A 23,309-nucleotide genomic window follows, 5' to 3' on the forward strand; every position below is an offset into this window, starting at 1 on the left:
ATCAAATGAAGTTCTGCCTTCACAGTAAAACCAAAAACACAAGCGGAGAAGACCCAACCTAAAGAAGAGCTGAAATGAATCAAAGCGACACTCTTTCATCCAAACAGAATCAAATGAAAGTGTTCCCTCTATTGCAGTAACATTGCAATTGATGATTTAAAGGGGGAGGGGTGCTGCAGCCATGGGGCAGGAGTGAAATCCCAGCAGCCTGTGGCAGTGAGGGAGCGCAGGTACATCCAGCAATGTGGATACTGCATACAAAACATCATGCGGGTCAAAGTGCAAAGAGCAACAATCATGGCCTAAGACACATCGCTTAACATCGCACTTAAAAAATAAATACTAAAACATAACGAGAAATCATAAATGCAGGTTATGAACAGGAACGAAACATCCATCACACCTGCATTTATTACAAAGCTATCAATAAAGCAATAATACGCTCAAGGTGAAAAGGTCAGAAAGTAAAAAAAAATCCAGCTGGACTAAAGCGGCTTACCAAGAAGCTCCGCCCCCGAATCCACATCACCGATGATGCCACACTTTGCGTCTTTGATCTCGTGATAGAGGGAGTCTGTGTTGATGCCAAAAGCTTCATTCACGATGCCCTGAGAAGGACTGGAACAAAAATATGTCTAAGAAAGAGCCATTACTCCTAATCGAGAAGCATTATTAATGTATAATATACTGCTGTAGTGTAGTAGTAGCGTAAAACAATATCAATATATCAAAGAAGCAATAAAAGCAATATTAGCTTTTGCAATACTGTATAAATTTTGATTTAATTGTTTATATGCAAAGATTCATGGCAGTTCATCTTGTCTTGTGTTATTTTTGTCAACTGCTAGATAACAGTCTTCAGATTGCACTGTTCTGATTGGATAAAAATCTACTTTATTTTACTAATTTGATGGTGTGTTTTTTTATACTTTGAGATTTCACCTATATTTTGAAGACAGTATCTCACAATATATATTATAATATATTGGATTATAACCACTAATAAAAAAAACACTACTACATAACAATAGAACTTGGACAATTGAATTCCTGCATTAAGTGGAACTGCTTGTAGACTTTTGTAAACTTGTACATAGTCAACTGTAAATTGCACAAATCTATTTACATACCTGTTTCCCCCACCATAAATACGAGGATCCATGCACATGTCTAACTCGGGTGTGGAATCAATGATCTCCTGAAATTCTGACCACTCATCACTGCTCCCCATACCTGCACACGCACACACACACACACACACACACACAAACAAACAGATCCACAACATTAATTTTACTTAATTTTCTTAAACTTTATAACATATTTGTCATTAAACTTAAAGTGGATCTCATAGTGTATTCTTAATAATTTACTACTGTTCATACAATGACAGGCAAGTTACGTTTTATAAGTTCTAGGGATGAACCAATTTTATTTGGCAACCGATAATATTCAGCCAAAATGCACTTTGGGTGTCAAAGTAAAAAATACTGAATAATTTATACTAAACAATTATTAATTTATTTTCGGACACAAATTCAGTGTTTCTATTAATGTTCTGGGTTTTTTTAGCAGTGACAGAAGGCACACACTACCCCCTGCTCCCCCAGTTCCTGGCTTTGTTGGTTTGTCTGTCTGTGTTTTATCACTGTATAATATTTTTATAATTTTTATAGTTTTATAATTGATTTTTCTTTAAAAAGGCAGGTTATTCTATTATTTTTATTATTATTCTCTCTATGTCTCTCTCTCTTTTTCTCACCAATGCTGACGTTTCTGGTCTCCTGGGAGACCTGCACCTCCATGTTTCTGCTCAGTCTCTTGGCGTTCTTTCGCCCACGGCCTCGGGATACTTCAAACTCCCCAGAGGGCAGCATAGACTCGTTGAGAGGTGTGGCGGTTGCTGAGGGAACAGACGATGTGGGTGTGTTGCTGCCGGTGCTGCTGGGCGTGGCCGCGACGGAGTCTGACTCTGAGCCATCCTCCTTAAAGGTAGAAAGCAGAAACACACACATCTTACTTCACTTACACACTCACTACATTTATACTACAGTATATATATATATACATTTATATGGCTCTGGAAAAAAAATGAGACCTCCTAAAAATTATGAATTTCTTTTTTTTTTTTTTTTTTTACTAAATTGAAAACATCTGGAATATAATCAAGAGGAGGATGGATGATCACAAGCCATCAAACCAAGATGAACTGCTTGAATTTTTGCACCAGGAGTGGCATAAATTTATTCAAAAGTAGTCTGCAAAACTGGTGGAGGAGAACATGCCAAGACGCACGAAAACTGTGATTAAAAACCAGGGTTATTCCACCAAATATTGATTTCTGAACTCTTAAAACTTTATGAATATCAATTGTATTATTTGAGATCTGAAAGCTCTGCATCTTTTTTTTAGCCATTTCTCATTTTCTGTAAATAAATGCTCTAAATGACAATATTTTTATTTAATATTTGGGAGAAATGTTGTCCGTTGTTTATAAAATAAAACAACAATGTTCATTTTACTCAAATATATACCTATAAATAGCAAAATCAGAGAAACTGATTCAGAAACTGAAGTGGTCTCTTAATATTTTCCAGAGCTGTATATATGATTAGGGATGCACCAAAAATTTGGCAACCGAAATTATTTGGAATAATTATAAAGTAAATACTGAACAATGATTAGTTTATTATTAGTCATGTTGCAGTGTTTTCCCGAACCTTAAGATTTTTTTAGCAGCAGCGCCAACTAGGGAGAGCCAACAACCGGCAGGTTAAAGTTAATTTTTAACCTTTAAACAAGCATTTATTATCACATATTATGCTTGGCATTAGGTGTTCTACATCTACCTTTACAAGCTAAGCTGTTTAGCTGTTTTCCAGCTAAAACACACAAGCTGTAACTATAGTTAGCTGAACTACAGAACTACAGTAGCTAAGTTAGCCTTAGCATTTGTTTGTATGCAAAAAGACTAGCTGTATCTCTGTGTAAATTTCAGTTATTTGTGGCTTGAGTAGCACTACTTGAGGCAATTTTTGTAGACTTTTTTTTTTAGTTTTGCATTTGCTTTTCTTTATTTTCAAATTACACTAAGGCTATGTAAATTATTTAACTGTGAGAAAATTGGCAATGTTAATTTGGGGCGTAATGAGACACTCATCTCATGAGACGAGGCAAGACAGTTAATATTGGGTTTACGAGATAAGATTTTAAGTTATATTTTAAGTTATATATAAAATGTATTATTGAAGATATTTTATTTGACTGAAACTCACAAAATGCAAAAGTGTAGGTAAAGTAATCGTCTTCTAATGCTAATATGTTTTTACTCTGATTAAGAAATATGTATGATTTATTATCAACAGCATGTACTGCAGCTGGTTTTACCATAAACCCAACAACTTATTCTCCTGTATGATCTTATATGAATCTTTTCAGACTTGTAAGAATCCCCCAGTGAGAATTCTGTATTGAACTGGCTAACCCCCTGAGGGTTATATACAGACCAAGCAACCTATGACCAAATCTGAACACACAGTCTCCATATGTGTCCGTGATTCTGCATTGATCTGCAGTTTATTTTAATGTTTTATTTCGTTTGCCAAAACTGTACATTTTGGTGCACCCCTACTACGTATATAGATACATAAGTAGATAGATAGATAGATCGATACATAGATAGATAGACAGACAGAGAGATAGACAGAACGAGAGATAGACTTTGTCAGTATCTCCATTTAGGTGCACACACATGCACTTATCCAGAATTAACACTTAATGTGTGCACTTTGATGTAATGCAACCATCTTTTAACCATCAAAGTCTTAATTCAGAAACCAACAAAATAAATAACAGTGCCCAGACTCATGTGATGAATGAGTCACATAGAAAACTGGAAGTATGGAAGCTGGCATCTTGTATATTTCTTTCACTGATGCAAGTCTAGAATCTGTATTTTTCTGTGTCTTATTATGAGAAAAAAAATTACAAATCTGCTGGCCACACATCAGCAGTTGCATACAAATTATGAATGCATGTAAAACTGCTCTCACAACAATGAACAGTGCCTTATTATTTGTAACTCGTAATTTGCGCTTCATCCTCAAAGCTCTCGTCTCAGGATCCGACAGGACAGAACCTTTCGTCTGCCTGTCTCTGTATATTTAGAGTGCATCCATACTTCTACAATCAGAGACGCAACAACACTGAAGTTGTGTCTACAGTGGCAGAGAACAGAGGTAAACACACAGTGTGTTAAACGAGAAACCAAAAAAAAATAAAACATCTAAATAAAAATCATGCACCCCCGTAGGCCTGCTGGCGTCCTCACAGTTAACTGCTCAGGGAGACAAAAACAAAACATCTGGGTGGAAATATTGCGCTCTTAAAGAACGGGTTTGTTAACGACGCGAGCAGGTGTAAGGGAGTGTGGCAGACAGCACGATGAGGTCACGACTCCTTCCCCCGGCGCGGGACTGCGGCATGTCTATCTGAAGCACCTGGAAGCCAGGGGCGTAGGCGGCTCGGCCCAGATCACTAGCATGCCAGGCGTCTGACGTGGCGGTCCTAGCCCCCCCGGGACCCCCACGTACCATACCATCCCCAGTGGGAAAGAGACTCAGCGAAGGGGGGCGCTCCACTTTACTAAAGACAGAGAGAGATAGAAAAAGAGAGAGGAAATAGAACAAAAGGAGATCAGGGATTAAATATGAGATATAATACTGTAAAATGCTCAGACTAAAAGTTAATTAGCCAAGACAAGTCACGTGTTAAGCTACCAAGGCATCAACTCTATTGATACGGATTATATAAACTGTTTTCTAGATTATCACACACTTGCTTCAAACCAGGAGTAGAGTTTATGTTGAAGTAGGTATTAGCTACTAGGGCTGTAACTAATGATTATTTTGGTAGTCGACTAATCTGATGATTATTTTTTCGATTAGTCGATTAGTCAATGATTATTTCTGCCATGTCCTCCATCTTTAAAAACAACAAAAAAACAGCTAAACATGATATTTCAAAGGCATTTAAATGTGTAGATGTTGTTCAAACATGGAAATCACTGACATTTAATGATTAAATATGTATTATTAAACTATTGAGTTTGGCCACTTTTGGAAATACAGACTAAGTTGAGTGTAACCTGTGTGAGTAAGACATTTACCCATCTCCCATTGTGCTTCTGTTCCCAGCAGTTTTTGTAAATAATTTAATGATTAGTCGACAAAATTAAATAATCGACATTGTTGAATATATCAACTAATCGTTGCAGCCCTATTAGCTACTACTATTAATCAATTGTACTGCTAGCTGGGCAAGCACACCACGCTACACCAAATTATCCTGGATTTAAAAGCATTAATTAGAGCCAATTGCTGATCATCTTTTGAGCACAACCAGCTAATCACATTACCTTTTCAGGCAAACCTGGAAGCTAAAAAACACTACATTTGCCAAATGTATATTCACACCTGTGAAACTAGTTCAGTCATGAAACTCCCTCACTAATAAATATTCCACAGTCAACTGTCAGTGATATTATAACAACGTGGAAGCGACTGGGGACGAGTGAGTAGCTGTGAAGCATACTGGGCAGAGGTCATCAACTTTATGCAGAATCAATCTCTAAAGACCTCCAAACTTCATGTGGTCTTCAGATTAGCTTAAGAATATTAGCTTGAGAGGGTATAGATCTTTACAAATTGAATTTCCATGGCTGAGCAGCTGCATCCAGGCTTTACATCAACAGTGGATATTTTTTTCGCAATATAGTTTATAATCATGCTATTACAGTGTACTGTGTATTATATGCCCATCAAGATAAAAAAGGTATAAGTCTTTTTACTTATACCTATTTACTAATTAAAATTAGATTTTTTTTCCTGTTGGTGACATAAAAATGGTGAAATAATTTTCACTGGTCTAAAGCTGCTGTTCTGTTTATAATGCACACAGTAAAACAGATCAGTGTAGAGTGCAGAATAAGCATATTGTGTTTTGTCATATTTTTAGGATGTACAAGACTTTCTTCCTCTTCTTCTTTTATTTTTCTTCTTGGATATTCTGTATTTTGTCTTGTAGTAGTGACCTAATTTAGTGTGCCATTTAGTGAGCAGTTTTATTTCTATTTAATTTACAACAAAACCAGTCATCAGACATCATATTATGAATATAAAAAGTTGTCCAAAAACAGAGATGACTTCTTTTGATTTGTTTATGCAGTTTCTGGCCCTGTATTTTAGACTAATACCTACAAATAATGAAAGGTTTATTATTACTAGAATGCAATTGTCTTTCTTTACATATTTTGAAGTAAAACAGGTTAATATGCATGGGGCATTATTTTATGTACTAGGATATGGGGAAAGGTGGTGTTCTGAAATGAATATACAGTCAGATTAGGTTTAGGTTTATAATCTATATTTATTTGAGACTGTATGTACAGATCCAAACTAAGGTCAACTACTCAACTATTGCTAGGCTCAGCTTGCAGGTAGAAAATATGGTTTGGTAAAAATATTTTTTTTAATTTCCCAGCATTTGCGATTAGCTAACAACATGATATGGTTCATAAGGCAAGTGTGTGATGATTTAGATCTGTAGTTTGCACAGTGCTAATTCATGGTGGCTTAGCTTTTTTATTTCATAGCACAAAACTAACTAAAGCTTTAGACACCAGACAAGCCTTGGCTGACTGATTACATCTGAATTAAGCAGTGAATTGTGCAATGTTTCATTTTTTTTTCATCAAACAGTTCCTTTAAGAAAACAGTGAGGCATGAATTAAGACACAGAAATGGACACACAAGCATGGACACACGCAAGCACATAGAGGAGAAAGAGGTCTGAGAATGAAGCGAGGCTAAATTGGACAGGGTCTGGTCTTTAATTTCTGACTTGTATTCCAGAACAAGGTATTCAATTTTAGCTGGGGCAGGAAGGGAGAAATAAGGCAGAGAGGATTGTGGGGCATTTTTACCTTTTCCTCCAGGTGTTGCGTTGACTGAGAAGACAAACACAGCGGCACACGCACAGAAAAAGAGAGAGAGAGAGAGAGAGAGAAAGAGAGAGAAAGAGATAGATAGACAAAGAAAGAAAGAAAAAGAGAGAGCGGCACAACCGGAGAGATGCAGATTAGAAAGTGAACACAGAGACAAACAGACAGAGAGACACATCACATATGAGCAGTCCTACACCACAAACACACATAATAGCTGTCCAATGAAAACCAACTATCTTGAACAGACCAATAAACTTTTTTCAAAATTACCTGAAATAAATTGCTGCTGCTAAATAAGTTGCTGTTTTGAAGATGCATGTTTTCATTGGACAGCGACATTCTAAATCACTGGAGTTGGGCAGTATGGCGTAAACGTCATCGTAATTGGCATGTAAGAACCCGAGTACTGATTAGAAAAGAACCAACTAACATTTTTAACCCAAACTGAAATTTGAGAATATTATGTGGTTGAATTTTGATTGCTTAATTCTAAACATGTTTTTTGCAGGTTTTTGGTAAGTTTGTTAATAATTAAACACAGTGCTAACAGCCGGGTAAAAAACGCAATAGTGAACAGACACAGCAGCTGGCCTCACGTGGGTTGGAGCAGTTTAGCCGCGATGCCAACAGCCAGGCTTAGCTGTTGAGTTAGAGTTAAAAGCCAATATGCTAACAGACACAGCACCCGGCCTCAGCTGGGTTGGAGTTTTAGTGTCAATGCTAACAGCCAAGCTTAGACAGGTTAAAAGCCAAAAAGCTAACAGACACAGCAACTGGCTTTGCCTGGGATGGAGCAGTTTAGCTGCGATGCCAAACAGCCAGGCTCAGCTGAGATAAAAGCCGATATGCTAAGAGACACAGCAACTGGCCTTGTCTGGGTTGGAGTTTTTAGCGTCAATGCTAACAGCCAAGCTTAGACGGATTAAAAGCCGATATGCTAACAAACCCAGCAACTGGCTTTGCCTGGGTTGGCGCGGTTTAGCCGCAGTGCTAACAGTGGTGCTCAGCTGAGTTAAAAGCTACAATGCTAACAGACACAGCAACCGATCTTGGCTGGGTTCAAGTTTTTAGTGGGAATGTTAATAGCCATGCTCAGTGTTTTTTTTTTTTTTTTTTAAACTTTATTTTTTATTGTCTTTTAACATATAAAGGACAAACAACAAAAAAAAAAAAAAAAAAAAAAAAAACAACAGAGAAGGCAGATCAGGCATTTGACAAGGGTCTTCAAAGGGTCATGTAAATGCTATACATATATTTACATTAAGTAGGCAAAGAAAATAAAGGCAAGTCCTGTGAGGGCACAAAACAAAAAGAAGTCTAAAATGTGAATTTCAATTTATGAATCAATAAGGTAAATCAGCTCAGAGCCAGGTAGGATTTCCAGTTTCCCCAGTATGTTTTAAATCTTTTAGCCGATTGTCTTATTGAAAAGGTCATTTTCTCCATGACATAAATCTCCTGAACAATTTCAACCCAATCAGAAAGAGTTGGGGATTCTTTACTCAGCCACTTTTTAGTTATTGCTTTTTTACTACCCGCTAATAGTATTTGTAACAAATACCTATCCGAGTTTCTTAATTCGGCTGGTACATTTCCCAGATAAATGACACTAAAATTGAAATCAAGATCGTAATTGAGTATTGATCTAATCTCCTTTACCACATCAACCCAATATTCAGAAATGTTTGGGCAATCCCAAAATATGTGGAAAGGACCAGCAGACATATTGCCACATATCCTCCAGCACTGACCATGTGCAGGGTTGTTGCTTTGTACCTTTTTGATATTTGGAGTTATAAAAAATCTTAAAATATTTTTCCAAGTAAATTCCCTCCATAGACTTGAGCTAGAGGTAGTAGACAATGTCCTACATATGTTTGTCCAATCATCCTCAGTTAACATTATATTAGCCTCTTTTTCCCATCTTGATTTGACATACATTGTGGAGAACCCCTTTTCCAGCTGTAATGATGAGTAGATCCTAGAAATTAGACCTCGGTTGGTGTTCCCTTTGTATGAGTCAGTAAATATTTTAATTAAAGTCAGTCCCTTCTCTCCCACTGTTTTAATGTTTTTTTCAAAATAAGATCTCATTTGAAGATATCTAAAGAAATCTTGTTTTTCCAGACTATATTTTTTTGTAAGTTGCTGAAAACTTTCTATATCCTTTCTGGCAAATACTGTGCAGTATGATGTTATACCCCTATTTATCCAGTATTTAAACCTAACATCTAGCTTTGCTGGTGTGAATTCTGTGACATATGCTACCCAGCGCAAAATTCGTACATTTCTTTCAAATTCTGAATTTTTCAATTCTTTATACCAAATATTTAGAGGGACCGTAATCCAATTTTTCATTTTAACTAAGTATTTCTTTAAGAGGTTTTTGTCTCCTAATATAGATTGCAAGGGTACATCTAGTTGACTTTGTTCTAAATCTTTCCATTTTGCCTCAAGGTCTGAATTACACCAACATACCAGAAATCGTACCTGTGCCGCTTTATAATAGTCTTCTAAACAGGGTACGGCCATTCCGCCCTGATTTTTGGGTAGTTGTAATGTTCGTAATCTAATTCTTGGTTTTTGTTTCCCCCAAATAAAGGTTGAGATCATTCTTTTCCACTCGCAAAACTGTTTATGAGGTATTTCCACGGGTAATGATTGAAAAAGAAAAAGCAGCCTAGGTAATATATTCATTTTTATAACATCTATTCGGTTGGACATGTTCATTGGCAATGATGACCAACGGTTAAGGTCTGACTTAATTTCGGCTGTTATTGGGATATAGTTTTGCATATAGATAGCAGATAAGTCTTTAGGTATATGCACTCCTAAATATTTAATAGAAGAGTTTTCCCATTTAAACATTTGTTTTTTGTTAACTCCTACTTGTGGGTTATAATTAAACGTTAGAATTTGAGTTTTGTGTAAATTAAGCTTATAACCTGAGTATGTTCCAAATGTTTTGAGCTGAGATAATATTTTAGGTAAACTCACTTGAGGCTTAGTTAGTGTCAAAAGTATGTCATCTGCGTATAGACATATCTTATATTCTGTATTTTTAATAATCACTCCTGTTATATTTTTATCCTCTCTAATTGTCTGTGCTAGTGGTTCTATAAAAAGAGTAAAAAGTGTGGGGCTAAGTGGGCATCCCTGTCTGCATCCTCTCTCAAGAGATACTGGTTTAGATAAATTTCCGTTTATTTTAATTCTGGCCATTGGAGAGCAATACAAAGATTTCAGACAGCTAATCACTTGGTTATTAAATCCAAATTTTTCAAGGGCCAAATACAGATATTCCCATCGAACTGAGTCGAATGCCTTCTCGGCATCCAGACTTAGAACTAAAGAGTCAGTGTGACTGTTTTTCATATGCTCAATAAGGTAAAGAGTGCGTCTCACATTATCTTGGGTATGTCTATTTTTAACAAAACCAGTTTGATCTGTATCTATCAGGTCTGGGATGATATCCTCCAATCGTATTGCTAGTATTGATGCGAATAACCTATAATCAATATTTAGAACAGAAATAGGTCTATAGGAGCCACAATCTGTAATATCTTTACCTGTTTTAGGGATTACTGAGATTATTGCTTGTCTCCAGGATGGTGGGGGCTCTCCCCCTTTGAGTACATAGTTAAAGCAGTCTTTAAGCAGTGGTATTATTATCTTTCTTAGGATCTTATACCATTCTGATGGGTAACCGTCAGCACCTGGCATTTTATTAGTTTTCAATCTTGATATAGCTCTGTTTATTTCTTCTTCCGTTATCTCCTGAGTTAATTTTTCATTTTGTTTAGTTCCTATTGATGGTAAGTCCAAAGACATCAAAAATTGTAATGTGTCTTCTAATTCAGCTGCTGAGGGTTGGGCATATAACTTTGTGTAATACTTTTCAAAAGAATGTTGTATGTCTTCCATTTTGTCACACATTTTATTAGTCTGGGGGTCCTTTACTTTTTGTATAAATCTCTCTGCTTGTTGTTTACGCAATCTCCATGCCAATATTTTTTTGAATTTTGGGCCATTCTCATAATAATTTTGTTTAATTAGTTTCAGTTTCTGCTCTATTTTATTTTCATACAATTCATTTAAATGTTGCTTTGTATTTCGAATCTGATCTAAAACACTAGCTTCATTATGTATCATGTGTTTACTTTCCAGGTGTTTTAATGTTTCGGTTAAATCTCTAATTTCTTTTCCTCTTTCCTTCTTTTTTTGAGCTGTCCACATTATAAGTTTACCTCTAATTACAGCTTTTGCGGCATCCCACAATATGCTGGGGCTTACTGTTTCATTATTGTTATTAATCATGTAGTCTTCAAATTCTTTCTTTATATATTTTACACACTGAGGGTCATTCAGAACACTGGTGTTAAGCCTCCATGCAGTCTCCTTGGGCATATTGTCCAAATGTAATGTTAAATATACACCTGCATGGTCAGAGATGTCTCTTATCCCTATTTCACAGTTCAGAATCCTATGTCTGTCTGAGTTAAACATGAAAAAATAATCAATCCTTGTATAAACGGAATGCGCATGGGAAAAGAAAGTGAAATGTTTATCAAGTGGATGAAGATCCCTCCACATATCTACCAAACCCGATTCTTTAAGTAATTTATTAATGTATTTTGCATCAGGGTTTATAGTCTTTATTCTACTTGAGGAGTCTAAGGAGGGGTGTAAATGAATATTCCAGTCCCCACCACATATCAGCACCCCTGATGTTTCTAACAATATCATATTAAAAATCTTCTTAATCAGTTTTTTATCGCTACCTGGTGGTCTGTATACATTCAGCAATGTAATTTCTTTGTGATCAAGAAGTCCCTTCACCATTATGTAACGTCCCTCTTTATCGATAATCTGTGATGAAAACTGGAAATTAATTCTGTTTGGGATAAGTATAGCTACCCCTCTTGTGTTTTTCTTTTCAAAAGAAGAATAATATAGGTTTTTAAATCCCATTTTTCGCAACTTCTCATGTTCAATATTCGAAAGATGTGTCTCCTGCCAAAAAATTATATCATGTTTTTCTTTTTTCATTTTAGATATTGCCTTACTTCGTTTGATAGGATTATGTAACCCGTTCACATTAAGAGTAATTATTTTATATTTTTGATGATGCATTTCCCTTGTCAAAAAATGAAAAACTCTTTACCACAGTATTTAAATATCACTAGATGCTTTGAGCAATGAATCTGCCTGAAACATAAAAGGAAACTTAACTGACTAATACACAAATTTAACAAAAGTGACTTCCATTTCTGAAGTATGAACTCAACTTCTGAATTAGGAAGGGAAGCCCTACGACCTAGAGGGGCCCTTCCCTGTGCGATCTGGTATTTCTGGCCGTTCGGCATCAGAACAGTGCACATAAAACGCAAACATCAATCACCAGACATACGGTCAGTTTCAAAGTTTGGGCTTATAACAGGAAATTCTCACGTAAGCTTTATATTTCAGTGTCCAAAGTGTTCAAGTTACTAAATAAGTGCTTTTACCAGATGTTATGGGAAGCTATCCAGTTCTTTAAATGTTTGCGGGCTCTCGTGTAGTATCGGCATGGTGGCGGAATCCCTTCAGCTTCTCCTGAATATGCCTAAATCGAGCCTCGCGTTGCCTGCGTGATGTTCCTCCCGCTGGTTCCCATGAGAGATCTTTCATTCTCAACGAGTGTGCGCCTCGTTCAGTGACCTCAGCTTCAAGAGAGTCTATTCCTCTTTTCTTCAGATCCTCTCTCGCCTCCGCAGCGCTGTTGTAAACAATTGGTCCGGTGTCCAAAAAGACCCGGAGTTTCGCTGGGTAAATGGTCTGGAAACGGAGCCCCCTTTCTTTAAGCGCTTTCCTGATTGTGGAAAAGGCTTTTCTTTTTCCCAGTATTTCAGACGGGTAGTCTTGCTCAAAAAACACCCTTCTGCCACTATGGTGTATCTCCTTCTTTTTCCAAGCGGAGCGGAGCACCAGCTCTTTGGTTTTATACTCCTGGAAACAGACCACTATAGACCTCGGGTTAGAGCCTTGCGGTGGTTTGGGTCCGAGAGACCGGTGGGAGCGCTGTATACCGAGGGTAGCGTCGGGGAGGGACAACTCTGTTGTGAGAAACTTTTCCAGAAATACCTCCATATTGTCTCCCTCGGCTCCCTCCACAATCCCATGTATGCGTATGTTATTTCTGCGTGAGCGCGCCTCTAGGTCTGTTAGCTGAGCTTGAATGCTCTCCTGGAGCTCCAAAGTGTGGGAGAGTACCTGCTTAGCTTCGGTGCTCCACTCCTCCATTTCGGCTACTCGCTGCTCCGTCTCCTCGACTCTACCAGTTATTTCTTTCAGGTCAGATCTGATAGAGTTCAGCTTCTGATTGACTTCTTCTCTAAAGCCCACCAGTTCCTTTTTCAACATAAGCACAGTTTCGCCGAGTTCTTTTTTCACGTCCGAACGGATCTCCTTTATCTCAGTAATGATGTTAGCTTGGATAGCTTCCATAGCTTGATACTCGGTGAGATTGCTAGCGTCGTCGCTGGCGTTTTCACTTACATTCGAGGGTTTGTCGTCCGTTTTGGGGTTTTGATCCAAATTTCCTCTTGTCTTTCTCTTGTGCCCCCCTTTCATGGCATAAAAAGAAAAAAAAAATCTACTTGAATCCTCAGTATTTGTTGAAGGGGGAGTAAGACCGTCTGGGAGCCTGAAACTTAAGCTGCTGCTAGTGTCGGCGCCATACCGGAAGTCCGCCATGCTCAGTGTTTTAACCATGATGCTGACTGTTTTTCCAAGCTGGATTATTGGTAGCTTCCTGTCTGTTGATAACTTTAAGATAACTCTGACATCTTTTTTGCTCCATTTTGTGTCTTGGCATCTGATTGTCCTGAAAAAATACCTTGATTTACCTATGATTTAGAATAAATTAATTAGTCAATAAGTCCGCACAAAATCAGCCTTTTTTGCTGAAAGATTTAAGGTTGTGAAATATTTAGTGCATTGCTAATCCTTGGAATGCATATAAAAGTATGTTGTGACTCAATGTGACATCATTCATTACAATAGTGATAAATATTGTCATACTGCCCAGCTCTATGAAACAAAATACAAACTATGGACACTATGGGTTCTAGCTTTACTAAAAGCATTGTTTAATGCTTAAACTGTGTTAGAAGTTTTGGAAACATACTCAACATGAACTAACCACTACCTTTACCACATTTAAGACATCTGTAGAGGAAATTAAAAGAATACAAACAGTTATATCTACAGCATGTATACAGCTCTGGAAAAAAATAAAGATACCATTTAAAAATGATGAGTTTCTTTGATTTTACCAAATTGAAAACCTGGATGGAATATAATCAAAAGGAAAAAGGATGATCACAAGCCATCAAACCAAGCTGAACTGCTTGATTTTTTGCACCAGGAGTGCCAAAACCTTATTCAAAAGCAGTGTGTAAGACTGGTGGAGGAAAACATGCCAAGATGCAGGTAAACTGTGATTAAAAACCAGGGTTATTCCACCAAATATTGATTTCTGAACTCTTAAAACTTTATGAATATGAATTGCTTCTTTGCATTATTTGAGGTCTGAAAGCTCTGCATTTTTTTGTTATTTCAGCCATTTCTCATTTTCTGCAAATAAATGCTCTAAATGACCATTTTTATTTGGAATTTGGGAGAAATGTTGTCCGTAGTTTATAGAATAAAACAACAATGTTCATGTTACTCAAACATATACCTATAAATAGCAAAATCAGAGAAATTTGATTCAAAAACTGAAGTGGTCTCTTTTTTTCCAGAGCTGTATGTGTGTATGTGTGTGTGTACTGTTAAAGTGTGAATGAAAAGAGCATAGGTGAGCAGTAAGCTAGTGCTAACTTCAGATTTGTATTGATGTGTGTGTGAGTGTGTGTATATATATATGTGTGTGTGTCACAGACATGACAAAGCCTCTGACTAAGCAGGATCTGACAGACTGTCAGCCAGCATCACTATCCAGCTCCTAGCAACAACGTCTCCTAGACGATGCTCTAATTATGGCTCACTGGGGGCTGAATCTTACAGCAAGATCCTAAAGCTGCCTATACGCACCTCATTAAACAGCACGTGTATGCTAAAATACACAAACAACACAAGCACCTACAACACAAACAACATAATACACAAACATACAGCAGAGATGAATAAACAAAACGTATAACAGTGCTTTATACACTATATGGACAAATTATTGGGACAGCGGCTCATTCATGACTAATATTGCACTGCTGAGGTAAATTTATGACAAACATAGCACTGCTGAGGTAAGCATGTGCCTAAAATAGCAGTGTTAAAGTAAATATATGGCACAAATTGCAGTGTTGAGGTAAATAAATGCCTAAAATAGCACAGTTAAAGTAAATACATGGCTAAAATATGTGTTGAGGTAAAAATGTATCTAAAATGGCGCTGTTGAGAAAAATATATGACTTTAATATAATTTATGATGTACATATATGAGTTAAATATGTGTTGATGTACATATATGACTAATATTGCACTACTGAGGTACATTTATGACAAAATAGAACTGGTGAGGTAATAATGTGATAAAAACAACACTGCTGAGGTACATTTATGACAAAAACAGCAGTGTTTGGGTAAATGTATGACTAAAATTGCACTGCTAAAGTAAATTTATGACAAAAAATAGCACTCCTGAGGTAAACATGTGCCTAAAGTAGCAGTGTTAAGGTAAATATATATGAAAAATTGCAGTGTTGAGGAAAATAAATGCCAAAAAAGCACCACTAAGGTAAATACATAGCTAAAATAATTGTTGAGGTAAAATATATCTTAACATATCTTATAACTTCAATATAATTTATGTGGTACATACTGTATATGACTTAAATATAAGTGGTGATGTATATACATGACATACCGCACTGCTGAGGTACATTGTGACAAATTAGCACTGTTGAGGTAAATATATGTCTAAAATAACACTGTTACGGTAAATATGTGACTAAAATTGCACTGCTGAGGTAAATTTATGACTAAAACAGCACTGCAGAGGTAAATATATGACTATTTGTATTTGTTGTAACACTGCAAAAGTAAATTCATGATTAGAATAGCACAGCTAAGATAAATGTAACATACTTCGTTATTATGTGGAAGGTCGGGGATATTTAAAAACAGTTTATTCTGCTTTTATCTCTAAAAGTGCTGACTTAAAAAAAATAGGTAGAAGTAGATAAATGCAATTATTATAAGGGGTATCCACAAACATTTGGACATATAGTGTACATACACAAATAGATACACAGACATACACATGTGTGCAGACATATGGTATGTGAATAGGGGATGGGTGTACTTATTGAAATGGACAGATGTAACGTTAGAGGTTATGTTAACAATAACAAGTACTACAATTAATCATCACTAATGGTCATTATCACCTGTGACCATGGTCATTACCACCCATTGCACAGTCCACTGTGGGTGATCATGCTTTCTATAATGTATTCTTGTACACGCAACACTGTGGATCGAGGAATGGTAATCCATCTGCCACCCACTTTTAGGACACATTGCTGGCCAGTGTTTATACCTACATCACATGAGAAAACCTCACAACTTATACAAGAAAATTTGTTTTCTGAGGTAAGACCTCATAATCAATTCACTGATACTGCTAACCAAAGATTTCTGGGATTTCTTTGTCATGTTTGGATTTGAATGCCCACTGAGGTGAATTCATTGGCAGTTATATTAGAATAATTAATAATAATAATAAAAATAATTACTAAAACTGCTCTTAACAATGCACAATCTGGTCTTCGTGATGCACACTGTCAAATTTGTTTCGCTTTCGTTGCTTTGTTATATCCCTAAGAAAAGCTCACACACACACACACACACACTCACGTCCGTCCGCAGCCTGTGGTATCTGACTGGTTGCTTCCGGCCTGTTGCATTTTGGATCGTTCAATGTGCTCCACGTAGGTCTGAATCATCTGGAAGAGAAAAAAATTTCATCTGTGAGGATTGGACTGCATTAGTAAGATAAGGATGATGAATGATCCCCACCCCACCTTATCTATCCCAACACCCCAACTCATCCTGAAAGTATTGGATGAATCACTATCATTCAAGAGAAAGCACTCATACTGGTCCACAGTTCAATGCTGGATGTACCCCTTATACCCCTCTAACCTTCTCCTGGCATTAGACCAGAAGTCAACAATGGGGGCACTGTTTAAATTATTCATGATTATCTGCACAGTCGCATTTATTTCACTTTAATCATCAAATCACAGATAGCATTATTAACTTCTGAATAGATCTGGTGAAAATTCCTGTATTATCACATACTGTATTCATACCTCTTTACAAACTGTTTGATTTATAGCTGAAATGTATGAGCTGTACAGGACTAGGATAGTAATGCTAGCTGATCTGTTTGTTTAAAAAATGTCTGGTTATCTTTTTTCTGTGTAGATTTCACTCCAGTGACTTTACCTCAGTAGCATTGCTGAGGTAAACATACAACTAAAATTGCACTGCTTAAGTAAATTTGTGATTAAAATGACACTACTAAGGTAAATGTATGACTAAAATTGCACTGCTAAAGTAAATTTGTGATTAGAATGACACTCCTGAGATAAACATACGATTAAAGTTGCACTGCTTAAATAAATTTGTGATTAGAATTACACTCCTGAGATAAATGTATGACTACAATTGCACTGCTAAGGTAGCTGTGTAAATGTAAATGTTTACTGTAGCTTGGTAATGTATTGTGCTTTGTTAGTATGTACAGTATGCTGGGATATTGTTGAAATTTTGCAAAAGCTTTTTCTATTAAAAATAAGACAAAAATTATATTTACGCTATTTCATTTATTCAGTGGTGAAAAACATGGCAAACTTAATGAAAGCCTGTGAAAAAACAGGCTATATTTGGCCTCTGGTCAAATTTTTTATTTTGTTTGGTTTTGATGCATTACTAATAAATATATATTCTAAATTCTGTTTTAACAGTTATTTTTATGTGTAAAAATAGTCTAAGGTGGTGTGTTACCTCTGTGTGTCGCTGGTGAAGAGCATTGTACTCCTTCTTCATATCTCCCTCACGTTCTTCCAAACGAGAGACTATGAAAAAAAAAGAGAAACAGCACCACATTGGTATAAGAGCAAAAAACTTAATCAGGGGCACGTGTTTAAACCATTAACATGCATGTCTAACTGTTCATATTTAAGTGTGTGTATGTGTGTGTGTAGTTCGTGTGTATATGGTGTGTATATTCACTCTGGTCAGCATAGTTCTTGGTCTTCAGTTCCAGCTGTTTTCCCTGCAGTTCTAGAAAGTCCACCTGTGACTGGAGGTCCTTTTTCTCCGCCTCCAACGCATCTTCAAATTCTATAAATTTCTGCAAAACAAACAAAACATGGTTCAGAATTCTGTGTGAGACTTTACAAAGGGCAGCATATATGAGTCTAAGGAAGATATTTTCATGGCAAGGAATATTAACCTATAAAAACATTAATAAAAGCTGCACCTATTAAATATCAGTTGGTGTAAATTTTATGTAATTTAAGGGTTGCTTTAATCTTTCTGTTTTTAACAACAAAACATGCTTATTTAATGATACATGATCATAATACATAACATTACATTCATTAGTACTTACCTTAACTATATAACTGTTACATGCAGGGTTCATACACTTTTTTTAACCAATACATTTCTGTGACTTTTCCAAGCCTACGTGCCTTGAGTGCTCTATTGTTTAGGGCTAAGTTACTTAACTCTGAGCTGATGTATTTGTTGGCTCAGGCCCATTCCATGTGCTGATAAGCATTTCTAATGTTTAACCTGTAAACAGTGGTTCATACTTTCATCAAACAAAATGACATAGAAGCTTTAGTTTGAAACTTTGAACAGATTAAATTTTTACATAAATTAATTTGTCAGATACCTGGCTGTCAGGGAACATGTAGACTAAGATTCCTTAATATTGTTTTTTTTTTTACTATTTTTTTTACAGCTTTTAAATGCATGTGTTTAAATCCTGCCTTTTCCGTCACCACTACTGGTCATGTACTTGTACTTGACAATCTGCTTCCCAAAAAGAGAGAGAGCAAGAGATAGTCATCACAACCTAAAAATGCCTAAACACTAAGATATAAACACACAAAAAACAGAGTGCTAAGCTCAGAAATGTTTAGTCTGATGGTGGGGAGAGAACAGAGCTGCAGGGGGAACTGTGTTGTTAACTGGGGTGAAAATATCGGGGATGGTTTAAGAGTTCAAAGGGCAGCAGTAGTCTGGTTTTTAGCTATTTAATGCTACTAGCATAGCATTTCTGCTTTTTTTGCAGTTTGGGTTTTGTGTCTCTGCTTTTTTATTAGCCTAAGTGAAGTCAGACAGCATTGAATCAACATACTCAAAAACCTACACTGGCTGCCTGTGTCATATCGAATCACATATAAGGTACTACTACTCACATACAAAGCTCTACATAACACTGCTCCGGTTTACCTTTCTGAACTTTTAATACCATACTGCCCGTCCCGCTGCCTGCGTTCAGCGAGCTCTGGTTTACTCACTGTACCAAAATCCAGCCTGCGAACTCTGGGTGATCGAGCTTTCTCCTCTGCTGCCCCACGATTGTGGAATCAGCTCCCCAGTAATATTCGTGCTGCAGACAGCCTAAACTCTTTTAAATCTTTACTTAAAACTTATCTTTTTAGGAAAGCTTACTGCTGTTAATATATTTTACTTGCATACTTTATTAATTTTTTTAATTTTATTGTCTCTTTTTTTTATTGTCTCTTGTTTTATGTATAAATACTTGCACTGTTACGTGTAAGTGCTTGCATGCTTGTTTTTATTCACAATGCCTTTTGTCTATGGCTGTGTTGTTAAGCGCTTTCAGTTTTCAGGAAAGGCGCTATATAAATAAAATATTATTATTATTATTATTATAGTTCCAGCTGAAACGCCAGTTGGATTAGGACCCCACGCAGCCAGCTAGCTAATGTGAAGTGATATGATGGATCTGCCCAAATATTAAATTATTTTTATAACCAAATTTTTTTTTTCTGTCGATAAACAAAAACTCAAAGATTTGTAAAGCAAATTTCAATGACTATTTCAAAACTTGCTATGTTTTTATTTATTTTTTTACGTATCCTGGCCTGGAAACTGATATTTTCAAATTACAAGAACCCTATAAAATATTTTATCTCCATTTTCTTCATATTTTGGAGGCCACCATCAACTGTATCTAAATCATTTTTACCAAGACATTTTCTCCTGTCATTTTTAAAACTATTTCTACATGCTACATCTGCATCACTCTGGGGTGATAATAGTTTATCAACAGTTCATTACACACTTCCTATCTAGTGTACTATGCATGTCACAAAATTACAGATTCTAAATGTGAACAGAGCATTATATATCTGTAACAGAACAGAACTTGTATATAATTCATTTTCACCAGTTTCAAAGAGTTTCAAAGCTCTGTTTCTATCTTTTTCAGGGAGTGCTGGGCTCCTGTACTTATTACTATCTACGTTTACACTACTTATCTCAAGAATGGTGGTGTTCCTTACTGAACAGTTCTTATAGAAGCTACACTTAGTTTAATCCCATAAACTCTCAGAAACCAGGTTATTTAAACTTTGGCCTACCTATCTGTGAATGGGCTTGTTTTTGTTGTGACAGTGATGACAGTGATAAGAAAACTGACAGCTTATTCTCCAATAAGCGCTTTTATCTGTGACTTATCTTCAATATTGAGCAGCAGTATCTACAGCAGATAACAGCAAATTAAATACACTGCAACAACAGCCAGCAGGACAGACACTCACAGCTTATTTTTCAATGCAAAGCGTGTAGGTATGGGAGTGTGTGTTAGTGATACCTGAGATGTCTGCAGTGTGTGAGCAGAGACTCTTTACTGCAGAATGTGTGTGTGTGTGTGTGTGTGCGTGTGTGCATGTGTGTGTGTGAATATGCTGACTCCTTCTCAGCATCAGTCTTTAAAGAATAGCATTACTGTGCTGAGGGGAAGAGGTCAAAGTGAGGAGTGCCAAGATTCTGCCTAAGAAAAAAAATATTTGGTGGAATATGGTGAAAAAAAAAAATTATATATATATTTAACAATGACTCATTTATTTTACCTCAAATTCCAGGGATTTTCCAGCTAGCAGCACCGAATTTTTCGCACTATAAGGCACACCATATTATAAGGTGCACTATCAATAAACGTCTATTTTCTGGTCTATTTTCATACACAAGACACACTGGATTTAAGAGACACTATGAGAAACTTCAAATTCAGCAGGTCTCACCGCTGGGTGGTGGTAATTAAGTTATTTAAAGTTAAGCTAAGTAAACAAAACTGTAGTTAAAAAAAGACTTTCTTTTAAAGTCAAACAAGCGCTGGACATTAATCTACACAGATTTCTCTCCTGAAAATTGTTTATTTGGGTGAGTAAAGTACTTCCGTTTATTTACAGTAAGCTTAGATTCCTGAATTTCTCCAGCACTAAGGCTTAAGCATTAGCATTAGCGGCTAATTGCTAGCAGTTCGTGGATAATGCTGCCGGACAGCGCTACATTGAGGAATCCTGAGTGCTCCGGTAAGCCAGGGCAATATTAGCTAGCGGTTTGTCCCACATAGCTTGTTTTAACACAGTAAACGCGCAGGCTACAGTCCAATATACTCCCCTTTGAACGGGGAAATAGCGGTTAGCGGCTAATGCTAATGCTACTCCAGTCTCGGTGCTGGAGAACTAAACTGAAACTCCTACATAACTCTGTACTTCAGCGGAGTGACTTTACTGTTTTTTACAACTTTACTGGTAAAAAGGCGCACTGACAATTTTGGGGAAAATTACAGGATTTTACGTGTGCCTTGAGCCCAGCTTTTAGCATCATGGCTAAATCACTCTAACCCAACAGAGGCTGGCCATTTACCTGTTAGCTTTGCAGAGGCAACGGTTTGTGTCTGTTAGCATCACAGCTTTTAACCTGGCTGAGCTCAGCTGTTGACATTGCAGCTAAACTGCTTTAAGATACTGGGTCTGTTAGCATTGCAGCTTAACATGTATTTTCCTTGTAACTATATTATATGCACCAAACAGTCACTTAATAAACATGGCATCCACAAAAAAACACATTCCAATAAATACACTTAACAAAAAGCGATACAGCTCTTATACTATAGTCCTTAACTACTAGAATTAGCACACTTTTAGCATTCCATTATCATTTTGAACAGGATAGTTGCTTTATTAACTTTACAATCAATATATGGACATAACCTTAATAATTTCTCCTGACCTCAACATGTACCAATATTTTTGTTTATTAAGGGGAATTCATAATGTAAATGAGCTTGTATGTCACTACATTCCTTTATTTAGGTTGTATGTATTTGTGATATGAAAACATTTAATTTATTCCGATTACTATATCGGAATATTCTTAATAAAAAGCTATAGTGATGCTTTTAAATTCATTAAGAACTGAAGAGATGAAAAAAGTAAAGGTTTTGCATGCAGAAATGAATGTAAACACAAATCCCCTAAGGAGACTCTAGATTTTGACTGCTGCTCTACAAGCCATATTCCTTTCTTGCACGTTCAAATGAAATGTTTAATCACAGTAATTATTCACTAGACCTGTACAACCTCAATTCCACAACATTCCACAACTGCACACACACACACACACACACACAAACAGACACACACACACACACACGATATGTGTGTGCATGGTGACTTGGAGCTGTGAGGGTTTAAATGGAGGACAATAGGTTCTTTCTGCAGTGCAGCACAGCCACTGAGAAACTACTGGAATTCAGTAATCCTCACACTACACAACGACACACACAGTCAGCCAGCAGCTAACACACACACACACATACAAATAAAAAAACACTTTAAACCCTTTCTTTTAAAACAGTTAACCTAATTTTAGGTATTATGACTGCTGTGAAAATTCAGTAATGTTTAGTAGTGATTTGTACCCAATGTGTAGTTTTTTGAACAATTTTGTTTCTCCAAAATGCCGAATTCATACGAGATGGAAAGAAAAGGCTTAACTTTCAATGGGGGTCAATGTAAGATTTTATTCGAGTTAATTAATTTGTAGAGAATTGTATTGGTTCATTTATTATAGAGTCAAACACAACATAAAGATTCACAAATTTGTCAAAAATTACAAAAAAGCAACAATTAAGATGCAAGAACATATGTATTTTTACTACACATAAACTACTGTATATTTTCATAGAATACCACTACTGTCATGA

At 36.4% G+C, this 23,309-nt stretch overlaps 1 protein-coding gene across 11 annotated transcripts in view; it reads right to left on the minus strand.

Moving 5' to 3' along the window:
* mapk8ip3 (mitogen-activated protein kinase 8 interacting protein 3) overlaps positions 1–23,309 on the minus strand; it is a 70,417-nt gene that overhangs the window by 33,727 nt on the left and 13,381 nt on the right. For 10 of the 11 annotated variants that reach the window (XM_022672293.2, XM_049467660.1, XM_022672284.2 and 7 more), the window contains 8 exons: positions 18,287–18,407; positions 18,059–18,129; positions 16,904–16,992; positions 6,983–7,006; positions 4,500–4,644; positions 1,763–1,985; positions 1,131–1,233; positions 500–618 (listed from right to left, as the gene is read on the minus strand). In XM_022672293.2, the coding sequence (XP_022528014.1) occupies positions 500–618; positions 1,131–1,233; positions 1,763–1,985; positions 4,500–4,644; positions 6,983–7,006; positions 16,904–16,992; positions 18,059–18,129; positions 18,287–18,407 (895 nt within the window). The remainder of the gene's footprint in view (positions 1–499; positions 619–1,130; positions 1,234–1,762; positions 1,986–4,499; positions 4,645–6,982; positions 7,007–16,903; positions 16,993–18,058; positions 18,130–18,286; positions 18,408–23,309) is intronic. The other variant, XM_022672270.2, reaches the window with a different exon arrangement.

The sequence above is a fragment of the Astyanax mexicanus genome, chromosome 19 (genome assembly GCF_023375975.1).
Source record: "Astyanax mexicanus isolate ESR-SI-001 chromosome 19, AstMex3_surface, whole genome shotgun sequence".
Taxonomy (NCBI): Eukaryota; Metazoa; Chordata; class Actinopteri; order Characiformes; family Acestrorhamphidae; genus Astyanax; species Astyanax mexicanus.